Source organism: Pan paniscus, chromosome 9 (assembly GCF_029289425.2).
Source record: "Pan paniscus chromosome 9, NHGRI_mPanPan1-v2.0_pri, whole genome shotgun sequence".
NCBI lineage: Eukaryota > Metazoa > Chordata > Mammalia > Primates > Hominidae > Pan > Pan paniscus.
In genome coordinates, this window is record NC_073258.2 from 59,658,049 (window position 1) to 59,674,231 (window position 16,183).

The 16,183-nt window shown below is 37.8% G+C and overlaps 2 protein-coding genes across 3 annotated transcripts in view; both read right to left on the bottom strand.

The window, feature by feature from the left end:
* Positions 1-303: 303 nt before the first annotated feature.
* Positions 304-16,183, bottom strand: part of LPXN (leupaxin) — an 84,442-nt gene continuing 68,562 nt past the window's right edge. Inside the window, exons 9-11 of one of the 2 annotated variants that reach the window (XR_010113352.1) lie at positions 11,827-11,900; positions 4,529-4,746; positions 304-4,360 (exon numbers count right to left, since the gene is read on the bottom strand). The gene's annotated coding sequence lies outside the window, so the exon portion shown is untranslated. Of the gene's footprint in view, positions 4,361-4,528; positions 4,747-11,826; positions 11,993-16,183 lie in introns of both variants that reach the window. The other variant, XR_010113353.1, reaches the window with a different exon arrangement.
* On the bottom strand, positions 13,529-14,521 carry LOC100995131 (olfactory receptor 5B21). Its single transcript, XM_003826633.5, is given in 2 exon segments — positions 13,529-13,600; positions 13,602-14,521. Coding segments are annotated over 2 exon segments (936 nt in total). The 5' UTR covers positions 14,466-14,521.

Consider the following 16,183-nt stretch of genomic DNA (forward strand, 5'->3'; position numbering starts at 1 on the left):
GTTTCAGTGGCTTCTCTCTCTCCTTTTTACTTGTGCTGTGTAGGTGGGACAGAGGACAGACCAGAGGCAACTTAAACCTGTTCGGAATGACTTCAGCAGGTCCTGGGATATGAGGGTCCCTCCTAAATCAGAAGAGAGTATCTTAAGTTACATATCTGTTATAAAGAACATCTCCCCGTGTACCCAAAATATAAAGACACACTAAAAATACATATGACCCAAGGAGAGAACCCACACAAGTGTGGGTGTGATTCACAAAGTTATAAATATCACTTGCATAAAGGATGACTCAGAGAAAAATAATTTAGAAAGAGACCAAGAACATTATTTTATTAATATAATTTCTTCTGAGAGAAAAATGAGGCTGAAATATATGACACTGCTTTCCTGTTTCTCCCCAATAATGAACCCCTAAATGGGGTTGATAGGAAGAGTTTGCTATAGATCACTCCTGTTCTCAGTTACCTCTTCCATGAAATGAAAATGCTAAGAATAATATCCACCTAATAATAATATGAAAAACATTAGGTAATATTTACTGAGCTTTACTATGAGTTAGAAATCAGCCTGCAGCAATTATGTCATGTAACCTCTACAAGCCTGATGAAAAAGATACTACTGTCTTATGATTGCTACTTTAGAGATGGGAATTACAAGACTTAGAGGTATTTTAGTAATTTCTTCCAGGTTGCATCACCAGTAAATGGCAAAAACAATATTCAAAACCAAGAAGTCTGATTTCAGAAGCCACAGCCTAAATACCAGGATAAATATCTCTTGATTAAATAAGATAAAGCATGTAATAGTAAGCACTCCATATATGAAAGTGACTACTATATTTCATCTAAGTCCTGCTTCTATGCATTCTACACTATTATCCCATGCTAGTCCACACGCGGAATTTCTTTCTTGTGTTAGTATTTATTTCAGTCTGCAGGTTCTTTCCATCTCTGCTGATAGGAAGGATCAAAATTCACTTAGAGAAGATTTTTCAATTCCTAAGAAGACTTAGCATCTCTTCAGCATGCTCTGTGAATTTCAAGGCTCTTGATTGAAGCTTCTTATCCTCTATGCATCCATGTGCTCATTAAATTCTGAAACAAGGTTCATGAACCAAAAGAAAAACGGTTAAGAACCACAGCTCTGGCTCTGATGACTGAAGCATGACTTCTGTCTCTATTTATGAGGAGTTGGGGTTTGGCACTTTTCTTCCTACTTTGAGCTTTCTGTGTTCAATGCCTAATACCACTTAGATTTTCCTTCTGTCAAAGCCCTGCGGAATATTGGTACCATCACATGAGTTTTTAAAAAATTCTATGTTGTTGAAAAGTCTAAAAGTTCAGAAATAATACTTAAAACATCCCCATCTGAGATTTAAGTGTTCAGCAGGCTATTAAAGATGCTGAGAAGTACTGTAGTAATGTAACAGCAAGCTGTTTAACTTACCTGCTTATGGAAAGCTTTTTCATATGTAACCCTGTAAACTCCCCATAGCATTTTGCTTGGGGAAAAAAAAAAGTAGCATTAGACAGAAGTGTGTAATCCATGAAATTCCTGGATTGTGTCCCACTGAATACAATGCATCTCAGAGTTACACTCTTTGTCCATTTCATGCCAGTTTTCAGGACAGCACATATACAATTTGCCCATTTTCATAATTCTCTCTCATTAGCTTGAGTGTTCCATGAGGATACATTTTTGTCATGTTTACCTTTAAAATACCATCACACTATCTAGAATTTATTAGTTATAAATAAACACTTCTTGAATAAATGAATTACTCAGAACCTTTTGTTTGTTTCATTGGTGGTGAATAAACAACCGTTCCAATTTGCCCAGAATTAAGAAATTTCCTGAGATTTGGGGCTTTCAGTGAGAAAACAGATTGTTCCAGGCAAACTAGGACAAATTGGTCATGCTATGTGGTGGTGATTTTTTATTTTGTTGATTTTTGCTTTTAATTATCCTATTTGTCCACTCTGTGTGTGTGTCCAGATTTTAGCTAAACACTGGCCATGAATTAGTTTGTTTACTTCTCAAAACAGCCTCAGGAAATATGTATGATTTCATCTCCATTTCACAGATGAAGAAATCAAGACAAAGTTTTCATGCCTTGGCCACAGATATCCAGCCTTACCCTGCTGTCTGGTTCTAGAGTCTGTGCCCTCCAAAATGAATTCTGCAGGTACAGCAAAGAGCATAAGGTCATGAAATTCATCTTTGAAAATAAGAGCTCAGTAATTCACATAGAAAATAATGTGGACAAGCACAATCCATTCCCTGCTGTGTGAGATAGAATGTGAGAGAAAGAAGTCTGGAAAGCCATAATCTTAACATTAATCCAAGATGCGAGTGAATTTGAATTTGAGCTTTTAATATGTTATATACAGGCCAAGCAAGCTGAGAGCTATTTTTAGCTCTAAGTTATGAAATACAATCACATGGACAGGTGGCCTACATTTTCAGTTTTATATTTGGTGAGGAGCTTTGCAGTCAAAGTGAGAATGCCATTGCACCGACCAGGTTTGGAAAAGGCAGCTGGAGTCCTACAGATTCTGAGCATGCTGAGCAGGACAGCTAGGTGGTGGTGTGGAGTGGGAGATAGAAAATCTGGAGCCTAGACTCAACACCACCAGTCTAGCTATATGACGTGGGAAAAAACATTTGAGATTTCTTTTTTTTTTTGCCTTAGTTTTCTCATCTGAAAAAAGGTAGAACATGATGGGGAGGTAAGAATAGAGTATAAAGGGTTTGTAGGCCAGCAAAAGAGTGAATCGGTATCCTGGTTCTATCACTTAGTATCTGTATCTGAGCCTTAGTTTTACCATCTATAAAATGGGAAATCTGATTCATAAATCACAGGTTATCATTTAGTAGAAAATGATGACACTTCATCTGTTTAATCCTTGATAAGTCACTTCACATATTTGGGCCTTGGTTTTATCAACTATAAAACTAGGATAATAACCTAAATGTTAACAGGGTAATTATGAGAAACAACAAAGGTGAAAATGCCCACCAGAGCTCACAGCACACACAAAACCATCAGGAAGTATTTGAAGAGGGGACAGCTTCTAAGGCTCTTTACATCTCTAGGAAATGTGAATTTTGTGCACACTAGCCACTGTTTTCTGCTTACTTCAAGAAACAAGTCTAAAGATTTAGGATCTTATCTCTGATGTTCTTAGCAACAAATAGCAATCTTAAAGAAAGTAAAACATTATTTGGCCATCAGAAATTATCATAGAATTAAGAGTGGATGAGGACAGCAAAAGAAACAAATAGAGTAAAAAGGGCAACTTACAGAATGGGAGAAAATATTTTCAAACTATGCATCCAACAAAGGTCTAATATCCAGAATCTATAAGGGACTCAAATTAACAAGCAAAAAACAAACAGCCTCCATTAAAAAGTGGGCAAAAGACACAAACAGTTTTCAAAAGAAAACATACAGTGAACAAGCATATGAAAGATGCTTAAAATCACTGATCATTAGAGAAATGAAAATCAAAACCACAATGAAATACCATCTCACACCAGTCAGAATGGCTATTACTAAAAAGTCAAAAAATAACAGATGCTTGTGAGGTTGCAGAGAAAAGAGAATGCTTATACACTGTTGGGGGGAACATAAATTAGTTCAGCAGTTGTGGAAAACAGTGTGGCAATTTCTCAAATAACTTAAAACAGAATTCTTATTTGACCCAGCAATCCTATTACTGGGGATATGCCAGGAGGAATATAAATAGTTCTGTCATAAAGACACATACACGCATATGTTCATTGCAGCACTATTCACAAGAGCAAAGACATGGAATCAACCTAAATGCCTATCAACAGTAGACTGGATAAAGAAAATGTGACACATATACCCTATGGGATAATATGCAATCATAAAAAGAAACAAGATCATGTTCTTTGCAGCAACATGGATGGAGCTGGGGGCCATTATCCTGAGTGAACTAACACAGGAACAGAAAACCAAATATCACATGTTCTCACTTGTGAGAGCTAAACATTTGAACACAAAGAATGGAACAAAAGACACCAGGGCCTACTTGAGGGTGAAGGGTGAGAAGGAGGAAGAGGGCTGAAAAACTACTTATCAGGTACTATGCTTATTACCTGGGTGACGAAATAATTTGTACACCAAACCCCCATGACACACAATTTACCTATATAACACACCTGCACATGTACCACTGAACTTAATAAAATAAAGTAAAACAAAGTAACTATTTAATACAGGGAAAAAACAGCAAATGAAGAGATCTCTCAGATTAGATTCATTGGGAAATAGACTCTGAGACTGAGATCTGTGTGCAGATGGCTCTCCAGGAAGGACTCTCAGGAACAGCATCTGTAAGGGAGAGATGGCAGCAGAATTAGAGAGAGGGAGAAATTGGGCTGCAATGCAGTCTCAATAAAGGCCTCAGCCAATCCTTTAGGGTGCTTGGGAGCTGAGATGGCTCTTGGGAGCTGTGTCAAGGAAACAGGACAAGCAGGGGCAGGCCTTCATACTACTCACTGGCCAATCTTGGATGACACTTCTACAGCTGTTTAATCTTCACCTGGAGCCATAACCTCAGGGGGGGTGGCTCCCATTGACTGAAGGAAATTCTTGGAAGGATTTCAGCTAGGAGATCCAGGTAGCACACAATCACATCCACTATCACAGACACTATTGTTTACATAAGATGCGCTTGGAATTGAAGAGAGAAATCTGACGAGCAGCCAACGAGGGACCTAAAAAGAAGTGGTTGTTGCAATTAACTTGAAAGTCAGCATACTGGCTGCTGGACACAACGTTGTCCAGCTTTAGCCAGGCTCATACATTATTCAGATAAAAAGTGACCATTATCTGAACAGAAAGTCAGTAATGTGTTTATAAGGACAAACATGTTTGTAAGAAAAATGTTTCTGACTCTATCAAAAACATTAAGCAAACTAAATGTGTGCTCATACACACAAAAGGGGTTGTGGCCGCCAGCCAGAGCAGCTGTGGTGTGTGAGGTGGTATGCAGAGTTAGAATACCGCACAAAGTCTCACTCTGTCACTTCCTGGATGTGAGAATTCAGAGAACACTTCTCCTCCCCAGGCCTCAACTTCCTAGTCAGTAACATGCAACAGGGGAACAAAAACAGCCCTAAGATCTCTTTCATCCTATGTACCAATAATTCCAGATGTTTATTACTACTGTTAGCAAGAATAAAAATAATTAAAAATGGATGCCTTGGTAGTTGATTCATTTTCTGCTAAGTTAAATTTTGTGGCAGTGTTTCCTCTGCATTATTCACTTCCTGATAATTTTTTATAACACTTTTTGGTTTTTATTGAAATGTTGTGGACCTCTCTTTTATTATTGAGGGTGCTTTATTCCCCATACTCTTTAACATTTATAATTTCGTGAGGTCAGTGACTTCTCTCTTGTTCACTCTACTGTCCATGGAAGAGTATCTCTCACAAGCTAGAGGTATCAGTTATGTTTCATTATAGACACCAGTTCAGGCTAACTTGAAGGGAAACAAAAGAGGTAATTGAAAGGATATCAAGAGGTTTGCAGAATCAAAAGGAAATTGGGCAAAATGCAGGAACCAGGAGCATTTCAGAGGGCTAAGGAACAGAAGTCAGAAGCAAAGAACCATGTCATGTCTGGAATGGCCCCACCAGCATTTCTCTGCTATAGCAAATGAGCTCCAAGCCTTGATGCTTCTTTCCATCCCTTGCAGATTCAAATTTAGGGGAGTGAGAACTTTTTGTTGGCTGAGCTTAGGACTCATGCCTGCCTCTCTATATACCTCCATGAATCTCTCTGTATAGATTTCTCTTCCTTAGGGGGCAGGGAAGGAAAGGTTATCCTTGCCTCAGCTTCCATAGACTTGTGGGTGGAGTTCCTGTACCAGGAACTAGACACTCTTCTCCCACCAATCTATTCTCCAAGAAAGAGATCATTCTCCAAGAAAGTCACGATATTTTAAGCAGGAAAATGGATTCTGGATACACAGAATACCAATATTTGCTAGAGCAGGTGCTCAAATAATGTTTTAGGGGCATATGTGCTCATACATAAAATGCTGAAAATTTCCTCTGAAGCAAACAAGTGCTTTACTTTAACATAGGTGCATAAGGAAAGCTGTTTTAAATATTCTTCTACAGCAGTTGAGATTCTGCCTTATCTCCGACATCTATCTGCATGATGTCCAGAACTTCTTTATTGAAGTTTGAATCTGTAGCTTAAATTTGAAAACCTCAATTTGAAAGATAATATCCCTACTGTTGGGCACCAATGTATCATTCCAAACTTATTTTCCATTACTTCTCTCCACAGATATTACACTTCAGCCAAACAGACACTATTTGTGAAATATATCTGAATAATTTATCTTCTATTTTACTGTATCTCTCTTTCTTGTCCAGAGCAAAGTTATCTTCCTCAATTCCCCACCCTAGAATCTACCCTTCAACTATTACTATAGCATTTTATATGTATCTCTTGTTGGTTTTTATTATTTTCTACACAGAATTAAAGTTACTTATGTATAGGTCTTATCTCCCCTTTAGTTTTTTTTAAATAAACTTATTGAATATAGGAGCTCTGTTGGGTCTGTTTCTAAACATTTGAAGTGTGAAATATAACATATACAGAAAAGTTTATAACAGAAATTTAGTTATATCACTTTCTAAAATATAAGAGCTTTGTTTGATTTACCTTTTTTAATATTTTTACTGTGATATATATTTTGGTGTGTGTGTGTCTACATATATAAATATATTTTATTTTTTATTTATACATACATGTATATATAATGTGTGTATGTGTATATATAATACAAATTTTATATATACATATATATGTGTATATATATATATAAAATTTGGTATTCAAAAAAAGGTGCATAAAATATGTAGGTTCATTTGGCTTTCCTTATCTACCCAGTCTCAACTTTCACCTTTCTTCTGAGCTCCCAGTTCAGGTTTCTAAGTATTGAGGCACATCCCCAGAGAGGAGACATGTTAGCATCTAAAATACAACATATTATGGGGCAAACTTCTCACCTTTTTCACCAAACTAGCACTTCTTTGATATTTCTGACCATGTCATCACAATTGTTTTTAACCAATCAGGCAAAATCCAACAAATTCCTTTAACTGATATGGACTTCACTAATGTTGGCCCAAGGATGCAGCATATATATACATACTATATACATATATATATACACACACACTATATATATATACACACACACACACTATACACACACACACACACACACACATTTTTTTTGAGATGGAGTCTAGCTCTATCGCCCAGGTTGGAGTGCAGTGGTGCGATCTCAGCTACTGCAACCTCCACCTCCCGGGTTCAAGCAATTCTCCTATCTCAGCCTCCCAAGTAGCTGGGATTACAGGCATCTGCCACCATGCCCCACTAATTTTTGTATTTTTAGTAGAGATGGGGTTTCACCATGTTGCCAGGCTGGTCTCAAACTCCTGACCTCAGGTGATCTGCTGGCCTCGCCTCCCAAAGTGCTGGGATTACAGGCAGGAGCAGCCGCGCCCAGCCTCAGCATATCTATATATATATATAGTTGTTTCTGAACTCTTTATTTCACTCCACTGTATGCCCTCACTCCAAAGCCCGCACATATTTTTGACCTAGGATCTGAAGTATGTGTTTATTATATTTGCTTGATTCATAGGTCACCTATGTTAAAGAAATAGTCCACTGTGGGCACTCAGTGAATATTGTTTAAATAAGTGAGGCTTGGGAGAAGAGGGAAGGGAACTGATATTTATTTAGTCAATGTGACTTGCTAGATGCTTTATATACCTTACCTTAACTAATTTATTACTCCCAATAGCTTTCTGGGAATTTATTGTTACCTTTTATAGATTAGGAAAGTGAAGCTTGTAGAGGGTCCAGACAGTAGATGATAGCAGCACATAAACCTAGTTTTTTTTTCAATTTCAAAGACCACAATGTTCTTTTACTAGACCTCATAGCTTGCACACTGTAAAATTATCACTAAATTCTTATTATTATGAGTGTATTTTAAAAATAAAAGCTCTTTCAAATATAAAAAAAATTCTAGATTCAGTTTAACAACAATTACCAAGCAAACATCAATTTCTATCACTCAGGAATAGAACAAATTAACTCCTCATATATTCATTTCTGTTTATTCTGTTTGTATTTATTTGTGGTTCATTTTTACACAAATAAAAATAGGTGAAAAATTTGGGGAAAAAAACAAAATTGTGCTGAACTTCAGCAGTAATCAAGATAGTACAAATTAAGACAACAATAAAAGACACTATTCTCTAACCAAACTGGTAAAATTTATAACTCCAGTAATACTAAGTACTGGCAGTAAGAACTCTCACACACTGTTCATAGAAGTAAAAATTGGTATAACTACTTTGGAAAATAGCATCACATTATTTACAAAAGTTGAAAATGAATAAACCCTACAATTCAGCAATTCTACTTCCAGGTATATTTAGCCTAGAAAAATTAATGCATTTGTGCACCAAGATACATGACCAAAATGTTCACATCAGCATAATTCATCACTACCCCAAACTGTAGATAGGCCATATAAATGAACATGAAAAAGGAGACTGGACAATTAAACTTTGTATTTTCTATTGGGTTATCTGTCTTTTTCTTACTGTTTTCCAGAAAGTTTAAAATACACACACACACATATGTGTATATATATAGACACATAAATATGCACACACATGTGTATATGCATATGTATATACAATAACTTTTTTTCCTAATTAAATATGCTACAAATATCTTATCCCTCCCCCCACACATTTTGTGAAATAATCACAGGCTAACAACTGAGAAATTCCATGTTATGAACAGGAGGGAGAATTCTCAGGCTTGGATCTAGATACCTGATAGGTGAGATCCTACAGAAATTTTTCTGTAAAAGCATGATTTCTCTATAGAGATGCAATTATTCTCAAAGGCCCAGTCTCTTCACCTTGTTTGATGACAAGAAGTTTCAACTGCCTTTAGAAGTAACGGACTGAGGCATTAGTGGTTCACCCTCTTCTAATCTGAATGACCAACTTTCCTACAAGCTCCTGCCAACATGCCATGTGCAATCCCACCTCCATACCCGAGTTCAGATGGTTGCTTAGGAACTCCCCATTCAGCTCTGCTTATAATATTATTACCAACAGCAACACTATAGTTCAAAAGAGGGTAGCAATTCTGAAGATGCTTTCTCACCCACTATCTCATTTAGCCTGCAAAACGCCCTAAGGAAGGTATGGCTGGTGCTATTGTCTTCACTTTGATGATAAGAAAATTGGCTCAGAGATACGTGGCTTATACCAGCTTCACCACTGGCAATTGGTAGAGTTTTGACTAGAAAGTAAGGTTGGAATCTTGGAATTCTGGGTTCCATCTACATTATTCCTTCAGAGCTTGGCTCACATCCCACATCCTCTGAGGATCTTCCCCTGCCCATAGGATTCTTTCTTGTCCCTGATGAGTTCTAATTATTATTTTCTAGACTACTCATTTGATAATGGCCACAAATGTCTTTGAACTATCATCTACCTAGACGTATGTCCTCTGTTCCACCATGTTACTTGTAAGTTGCTCCTGAAGCAGGAACAATATTGAATATCAACTGGTTTCTTCATCAACTTCACACCATGCCTTTTCTGCAGCTTGTGTCTAGTTAACATTGGCTGAGGCTGGGCTATCACTGTCGGCTGCGGCACTCAAAGAGCCAACTCTATCAAGACTGAAAACAAATATGCCCTGATCCATTCATGCTCTGTGGAATACTGGGAAAATTCCTGCTGGTAGTTACTGAACATTGAGTCATTAACCTTAAGGTGCATTACATCAGTAAACATATATGCAGGGGGCTTTACTTTGTGGAAGTAGGAATTACATCTTACAGTCTTATTTGTATTCTTCAGAGTGCCTTCCACATGGCAAGGACTCATTATGGAAGAGTGTAAGTGAGTTACACATTAAGTAAGACCTCCACTGAAATTTACTAACGTACGTGGTGACTTATTTTTTCAGAGTCTTGGTCAGGGAAGGCAAAAACTCAGTTTCACACCTCGGTTCCTCTTTTTAACAGTAGACAGGTAAGTCAACTTCTCAAAGCTTTGGTTTCCTCCACTGCAAAACTGAAGCACAAATAACTATATCATGGTGAATAAATGAAGGTAAAAGTATAAAATGTCTTTTTATACCACAAGTACTTTATAAAATATGAAAAAGGGTCAAACAAGATTTGGTTCTTTGTGAGTTTAAGCTAGTTAAACTGTAAAAATCGGGGTTTTTAATTGTGAAATGAGAGGATTGGTTTAGATTAGTTTTAAATTCTTTCAGCTTTTGGCTAAAGAGTCTATGACTCCGCAATTCCAGCTTCAATTGCCAAGGAATTTAATATTTTAATTTTCCATTCCCAATACATAAACCTCAACAAATGCTTTAATGCACAAAGGGAACATCCTATTTAGAATAATTCAATCATAATCCATTTTTGAAAGGATAATCTATCCTGATATAAATAACTGCCCTGATTTATGAATTTTCACATTCTGTTTTGAACATTTCAGGTAGGAAGTCCCTGTGCCTTTATTGCACTGCAATGAGCGGCAGGCCCTACGCACAAGGTCTCTCATTCATCAGACAATTCCTGCAGGGAGTAAGTGGGTGTTGTTATTAACCAAATGGGCATTTAGTCTCCATTTGACAGATTTCCTATGTGGAAGGGAAGAGCTCCTCGCAGTAACGTATACTCTGTGAATTGATGTCTTGCTGGTGACAGGACATCTCCTTCTGAGTAGTTTCTATAAATGAATACCCGTGTAATGTCAGCTTGAAATGTGTCTGCTGTAGAGCTGGGAACTTGGAGGGCAGGAAGTTAAACAAGGAATGAAAATAAAAGCTAGGACTTGGATGGGACGAGCTTCACCTATCTGTCCTTGGACTTCCTATTTTTGCTCAGGCAGCTCAAGAGCCAAAATAAGAAGTCCAGGGAGAGCTAATTGAAGAAAGAGCTAGTATAGAAATCTCAATGGTATGAAATACACATTCATTATGATGGGCACATTCACATACTTAATTTCATATTACCCTCACACTTTATCCTGTATATTGGGTTCAGTAAGACTAAATGACTTTCTTGAGGTCACTCAATTGATAAGAACAGTTAGAATTTTCATCCAGCTTTTGATAGTACTCTTTTATACCTATTTACAGTCAGATGGAACACTTGTTTGAGGTGATTTCAACATAAAATATAAATATGTAGACATTGAGCCCTTAAATCTTAGGAGGCCCACATTTTCCTGCCTAAACTGAGGTATAGAGGCATAACAAAATATGTCCATAAGAATGATAAAATGGACTTTGGGGTCTCGATGGGGGAAGGTTGGGAGGGAGGTGAGGAATAAAAGACTATATATTGGGCACACTGCTCGGGTGATGGGCACATTAAAATCTCAGAAACCACCACTAAAGGACCTATCCATGTAACCAAAAACAACCTGTACCCCTAAAACTAATGAAATAAAAATTAAAACCATAAAAGAAAGAAACATGCCCACATACACATCTTAATATATACTGTAATGGTTATGATATATAGACTCTAGACTTTAATTTTTTTATAGAAATCTAAATGGCCTAGAGGTGAGGAAAGTTCCTGCTTGGGCTGGGCATAGAAAGAAGTTGGGAAAGAAAAAGAGGAGAAGGATAAAATGAAGTAAAGAAGGAGGAGCAGGATGAGGAGGGAAAAAAGTCAATTATATCAAGTAGGGAAAATGTGTACCTGAGATTGGAATGCACCCAGTGCTTGGATAGCTGCTTCCCAGGCTCTTCTCCAAATGCAGATACTCTTGAGCTCTGTAGATTTCAATGAGAAAGATTCCTATATGCAGTGGATCCTGGACTGTAAAGGCTGTTCTTCCTTGTGTGTTGCTGAATAGGCCTCATTACTAAAGAAGAGGGGAGGGAGGGGGCTGAATGGGGGAGGTATAGGTTGTCTAGGCCTTGGGCTCAGAAGCTCCTGATCTTTTCAGGTGATGGCAACCATGTGCCAGAGAAAGCTATTCTCATGTTTCTCATGTTCCATAACTCCTTCTTTGCAATTTTTCCCAGAAGACTTATGATTTATCCTCCTCAGACAGAGGCTGCCCTGTACATAATGGAGCTTGATAATCTGAAAACTAAATTGACATTTTAAGCCAACTGAGTTAGCCAACCAAGATTTCTGGTTTTCATCTATAAAGTCAAAATTAATTTGTTGGGTTTTTTGGGGAGATTTTGAAATCATGATCTATTGTGGTGACTTAGATTAACTGTAGTTATAAACACCATCAAGGAGTTGATATGTGAGAAGTGAAATTAATCACCACTCCCTTCCCACACACACACATTTGCTCACACCATCTAGCACATGAAACAAGACCTGAAGGTGTACTAGCACTGTGCGTCACCGTGCTGTTCCTAAGAAGTAAATTTCCAGGCAGGCTTTTTTATTCTTGTAGCATCTAATTACAGAACACCGGAATGCAATGGAGACCCAGAGGTGAGCTGAATTATTGAAAAAATAAAAGCAAAGACAGTCCAGAAAGCTATTATATATCTTCATAATAGATTCACCAAACTTAAGGGTGCTAAGAAATGCAAGCATTTAATTCAGAAAACAAATATATTTTTTCATAGCTCTAGGGAAAACTGCTTTTTTTCTCTAAACCTTCTGGAAGTTTTGGTAATTATGTTAGACAGAGACAAGAAACATAAAAGATAGTGTAGGCTCTCCGAAGGAAGTTGTATTTAGTCACGTTAAAGTTGAAGTAATTCATCTATTAAAGCATTTCCATATTTCTGTATATAACAAGGTGTAATGTTTCCCCAATGCTTTAGCAAAAGGGAATGGAAATTACAAAGGCACATGACTAGTGAGTAGGATAGGAATGTGGGTAGAGAAGGGAGAGTAAGGGGTTGGAAAGATTTAATCTTCAGCTACCTGACTCGATCTAGTGCCTCGTCCTTTACAACTTTCTCTCAAATATCATTTAAAATATTGAAACATCCTTTATCTACCTCAGAAAGTCCAACTTTCAAACTCGCAGAACAAAAGAATAAAAAAGATACTGTGTGTTCAGTTGATAAAAATGAAGGTGAAATCTTTACACCAAGTTTAATAGTGAATGAAAAATTCTTACAATTAAAAACAGGGTGAGGAAAATTTGGTACATTCAGTTGTATGCTTCAATCTTCTGCTTTAAACCACGTCAAGAAACTAAAGCAAGAAAAGCTTAACTGTACCATGTTGTTGTTCACTAAATATAAGATTATCTTTCTAAGTAAGACTTTCAACGTGCTGCTTTTTACATCTTCTAATAGCAGAAGTAACCGCTGTTCTTGGGGAAGAAAGAACTGAAACCAGCCAAACATTAAAATCATGATGGCATTTAGGTGTGAGAGAAAGTTTATCCCTTAATTGCTTGCCTACTTCCCATTCACATTTAATACTGGGGGTAAAGTTTGTTGAGTATTTTCCAGAGAACACTTTTCACTTCTTTGTTCCTAAGGCTGTATGTATATCAAGGGATTCAGCATGGGAATCACCACTGTGTAAAACACAGAGTCTATTTTGTCTGTGTCCATGGACTGGCTGGAGTTGGGCTATAAGTACATGAAGATGATTGTGCCATAGAAGATGGACAAAGCAGTGAGATGGGAAGCACAGGTGGAGAAGACTTTCTTCTGCCCTTCAGCAGAATGCATCCTCTGAATGGTGATGCATATGAAGAAGTAAGAAATAAGGATGACCAGGAGGGTGAAAAAGACGTTGAAGCCTGCCACAAAGAAGACGACCAACTTGCGGATGCGTGTGTCAGAGCATGAGAGAGCCAGGAGTGGGGGAATGTCACAGAAGAAATGATTAATCTCATTAGAACCACAGAAGGAGAGTCTGAAGGTGCCTGCTGCATGGATAGAGGCATTGAGGAAGCCAGAGACATAGGAACCAGTAGCAAGGAGGGCACACACACCTGCTGTCATGGTGGTGGTGTAATGAAGAGGCCTACATACCGCTGCATGGCGATCATAGGCCATGGAGGCCAGGAGGTAGCACTCAACAGTGGCAAACCCCACAAAGAAGAAGAACTGAGCTGCACATCCATTGTAGGAGATGGCCTTGTCCCCTGGCTGCAATGCAGCCACCGTTTTGGGGGCTACAGCTGATGAGTAACCCAAGTCTACAAGGGAGAGGTTACTGAGGAAAAAGTACATTGGAGTGTGGAGATGGGAGTCTGAGTGGATGATCACCATCATTCCCCCATTCCCAAGCAGGGTGATGAGGTAGATGAATAAAGATGCCAGGAGGAGGGGTATCTGAAGATTGGGGTCATCTGTTAATCCCAAGAGGATAAACTCTGTCACTTCTGTGCTATTCTCCATTGTGGCCAGCTTGAATTAGCCTGGTGATTAAAGAAGAGGCATCAACAAAATTCGAATGAAAGTATGAGAAGGGAGGATGGAATGATAAAAAAGGAGAAAACTAATGTATAGAGAGAATGTACTGTGTGTAACACTCATCCTAGAACCCTCTGTTATATTATAGCTTTTAATTCATATGAGATAGGTGCTATTATGCCCATCTTACAGATAAGGAAGTTAAGGCTCAGGGAGCTGAATATTGAGCAAGATAGCCTATCTAGGGGTCAGAATCAAAGTTCACCCCTTTATATTTCTGAATCTAAAGTTCATACATTCATCTTGAATTCTTTAACACATTTACATCATATAAATACAAATTATGATGTGGATATAAGATTGTATGTATTTAATTATTAAAAATAAAAACATCCATCACTTATTGTCTTCCACATTCTACTTCCAATAATATAGCCTCACTAAAGATTTTCTAAATTTATTTTTCCTTAAAACAACACAAGTTTATTCTCTCAAAATTGTGGAGGCCAGAAGCCTCAAATCAGTTTCACTGGGCCAAAATCAAGGTGTTGGCAGGACAAGGTGGTGCCCTCAAGGTCTGTTTGATACTAAATCCAAAGATCTTAACCACAACTTTTGAAGCCTTTATAAATTAATCCCTCAACAGAAGTTCAACTGAAAGGGAGTATGGTATATGTAAATATGAGTATGTATTTATATATATTTAATATAAAACTATAAATTTGATATATACAAATGGCTTTGTGTATCTGTGTATATGCATATGTCTTTTTTCACCCCTTATCAGAAGTCTTTGCTGTAGACCCTAATTCCAGTTAAGTCCTCCTTTCTCTGCCTCCTCAAAGCACTTGAGTCTTGGCTGATTATTGCACAATTAGTTGGGCAACCACTCACTCTTCACCTAGCTCTAAGCCCCTTGGGACAGTAACTATCTTCATCCCCTCTGGTCCACCCTCCTTACCATGGCCCCTCACACATGTATGTAAATATTTGGTGAATCAAACAGAACATCAATAGGAAAGTATGGAAATATTTTTCATGCTCTTTAATACCACGACAAACATCCTATCATCCTCTTGTCTACCAGGTTTGTGCTTTGGGCCAAAATATTAGCTTAGACTTGTCATATGAAAAATATTCAGGAGTAACAGTGAGTTTGCAGATGGTCAGGCCTGGAGACAGGTTTCTGTCCTCATTTTAGAGCATTCTTTCTCTCCTATTTTTGTTCCTCAACCTGAGGTGTTCACAGGCTTTCCCCACTCCTAGTAGCAGAGTGAGTGGGAGCAGACTCAGAAGAAGTGAGGGAGAAAATGTGAGAAGAGAGGAGGAAAAAGGAGAAAACAGGAATTAAAGGAGAAAAATGCTTCAGCTCTGCTGGACTTTAGCTTACCTTGAAGAGTAACAGCAGCAATTTGATTGGTGACACAAAAAGAAGGGGATAGTGTAGCTTGTCCTTTTTGGATGACCATCACACACACACGATGTGGCTAGTTTCATAAGAACTGGCTCAGTCAGCTTAGTACATTACTATCCAGTAATGTACTAATTGACTTTCTGACCAGCAGCACTTTCTATTATATGTATCCAGCCTTTTTAACTTGTTTTTCTTTTGACTTTTGACATGTGTGTATACTCTCAAATTTAGCAAACACAATATCTTGTAATCTATGACAGGCAGTGTTCTGATCTTACATATTTGGAAA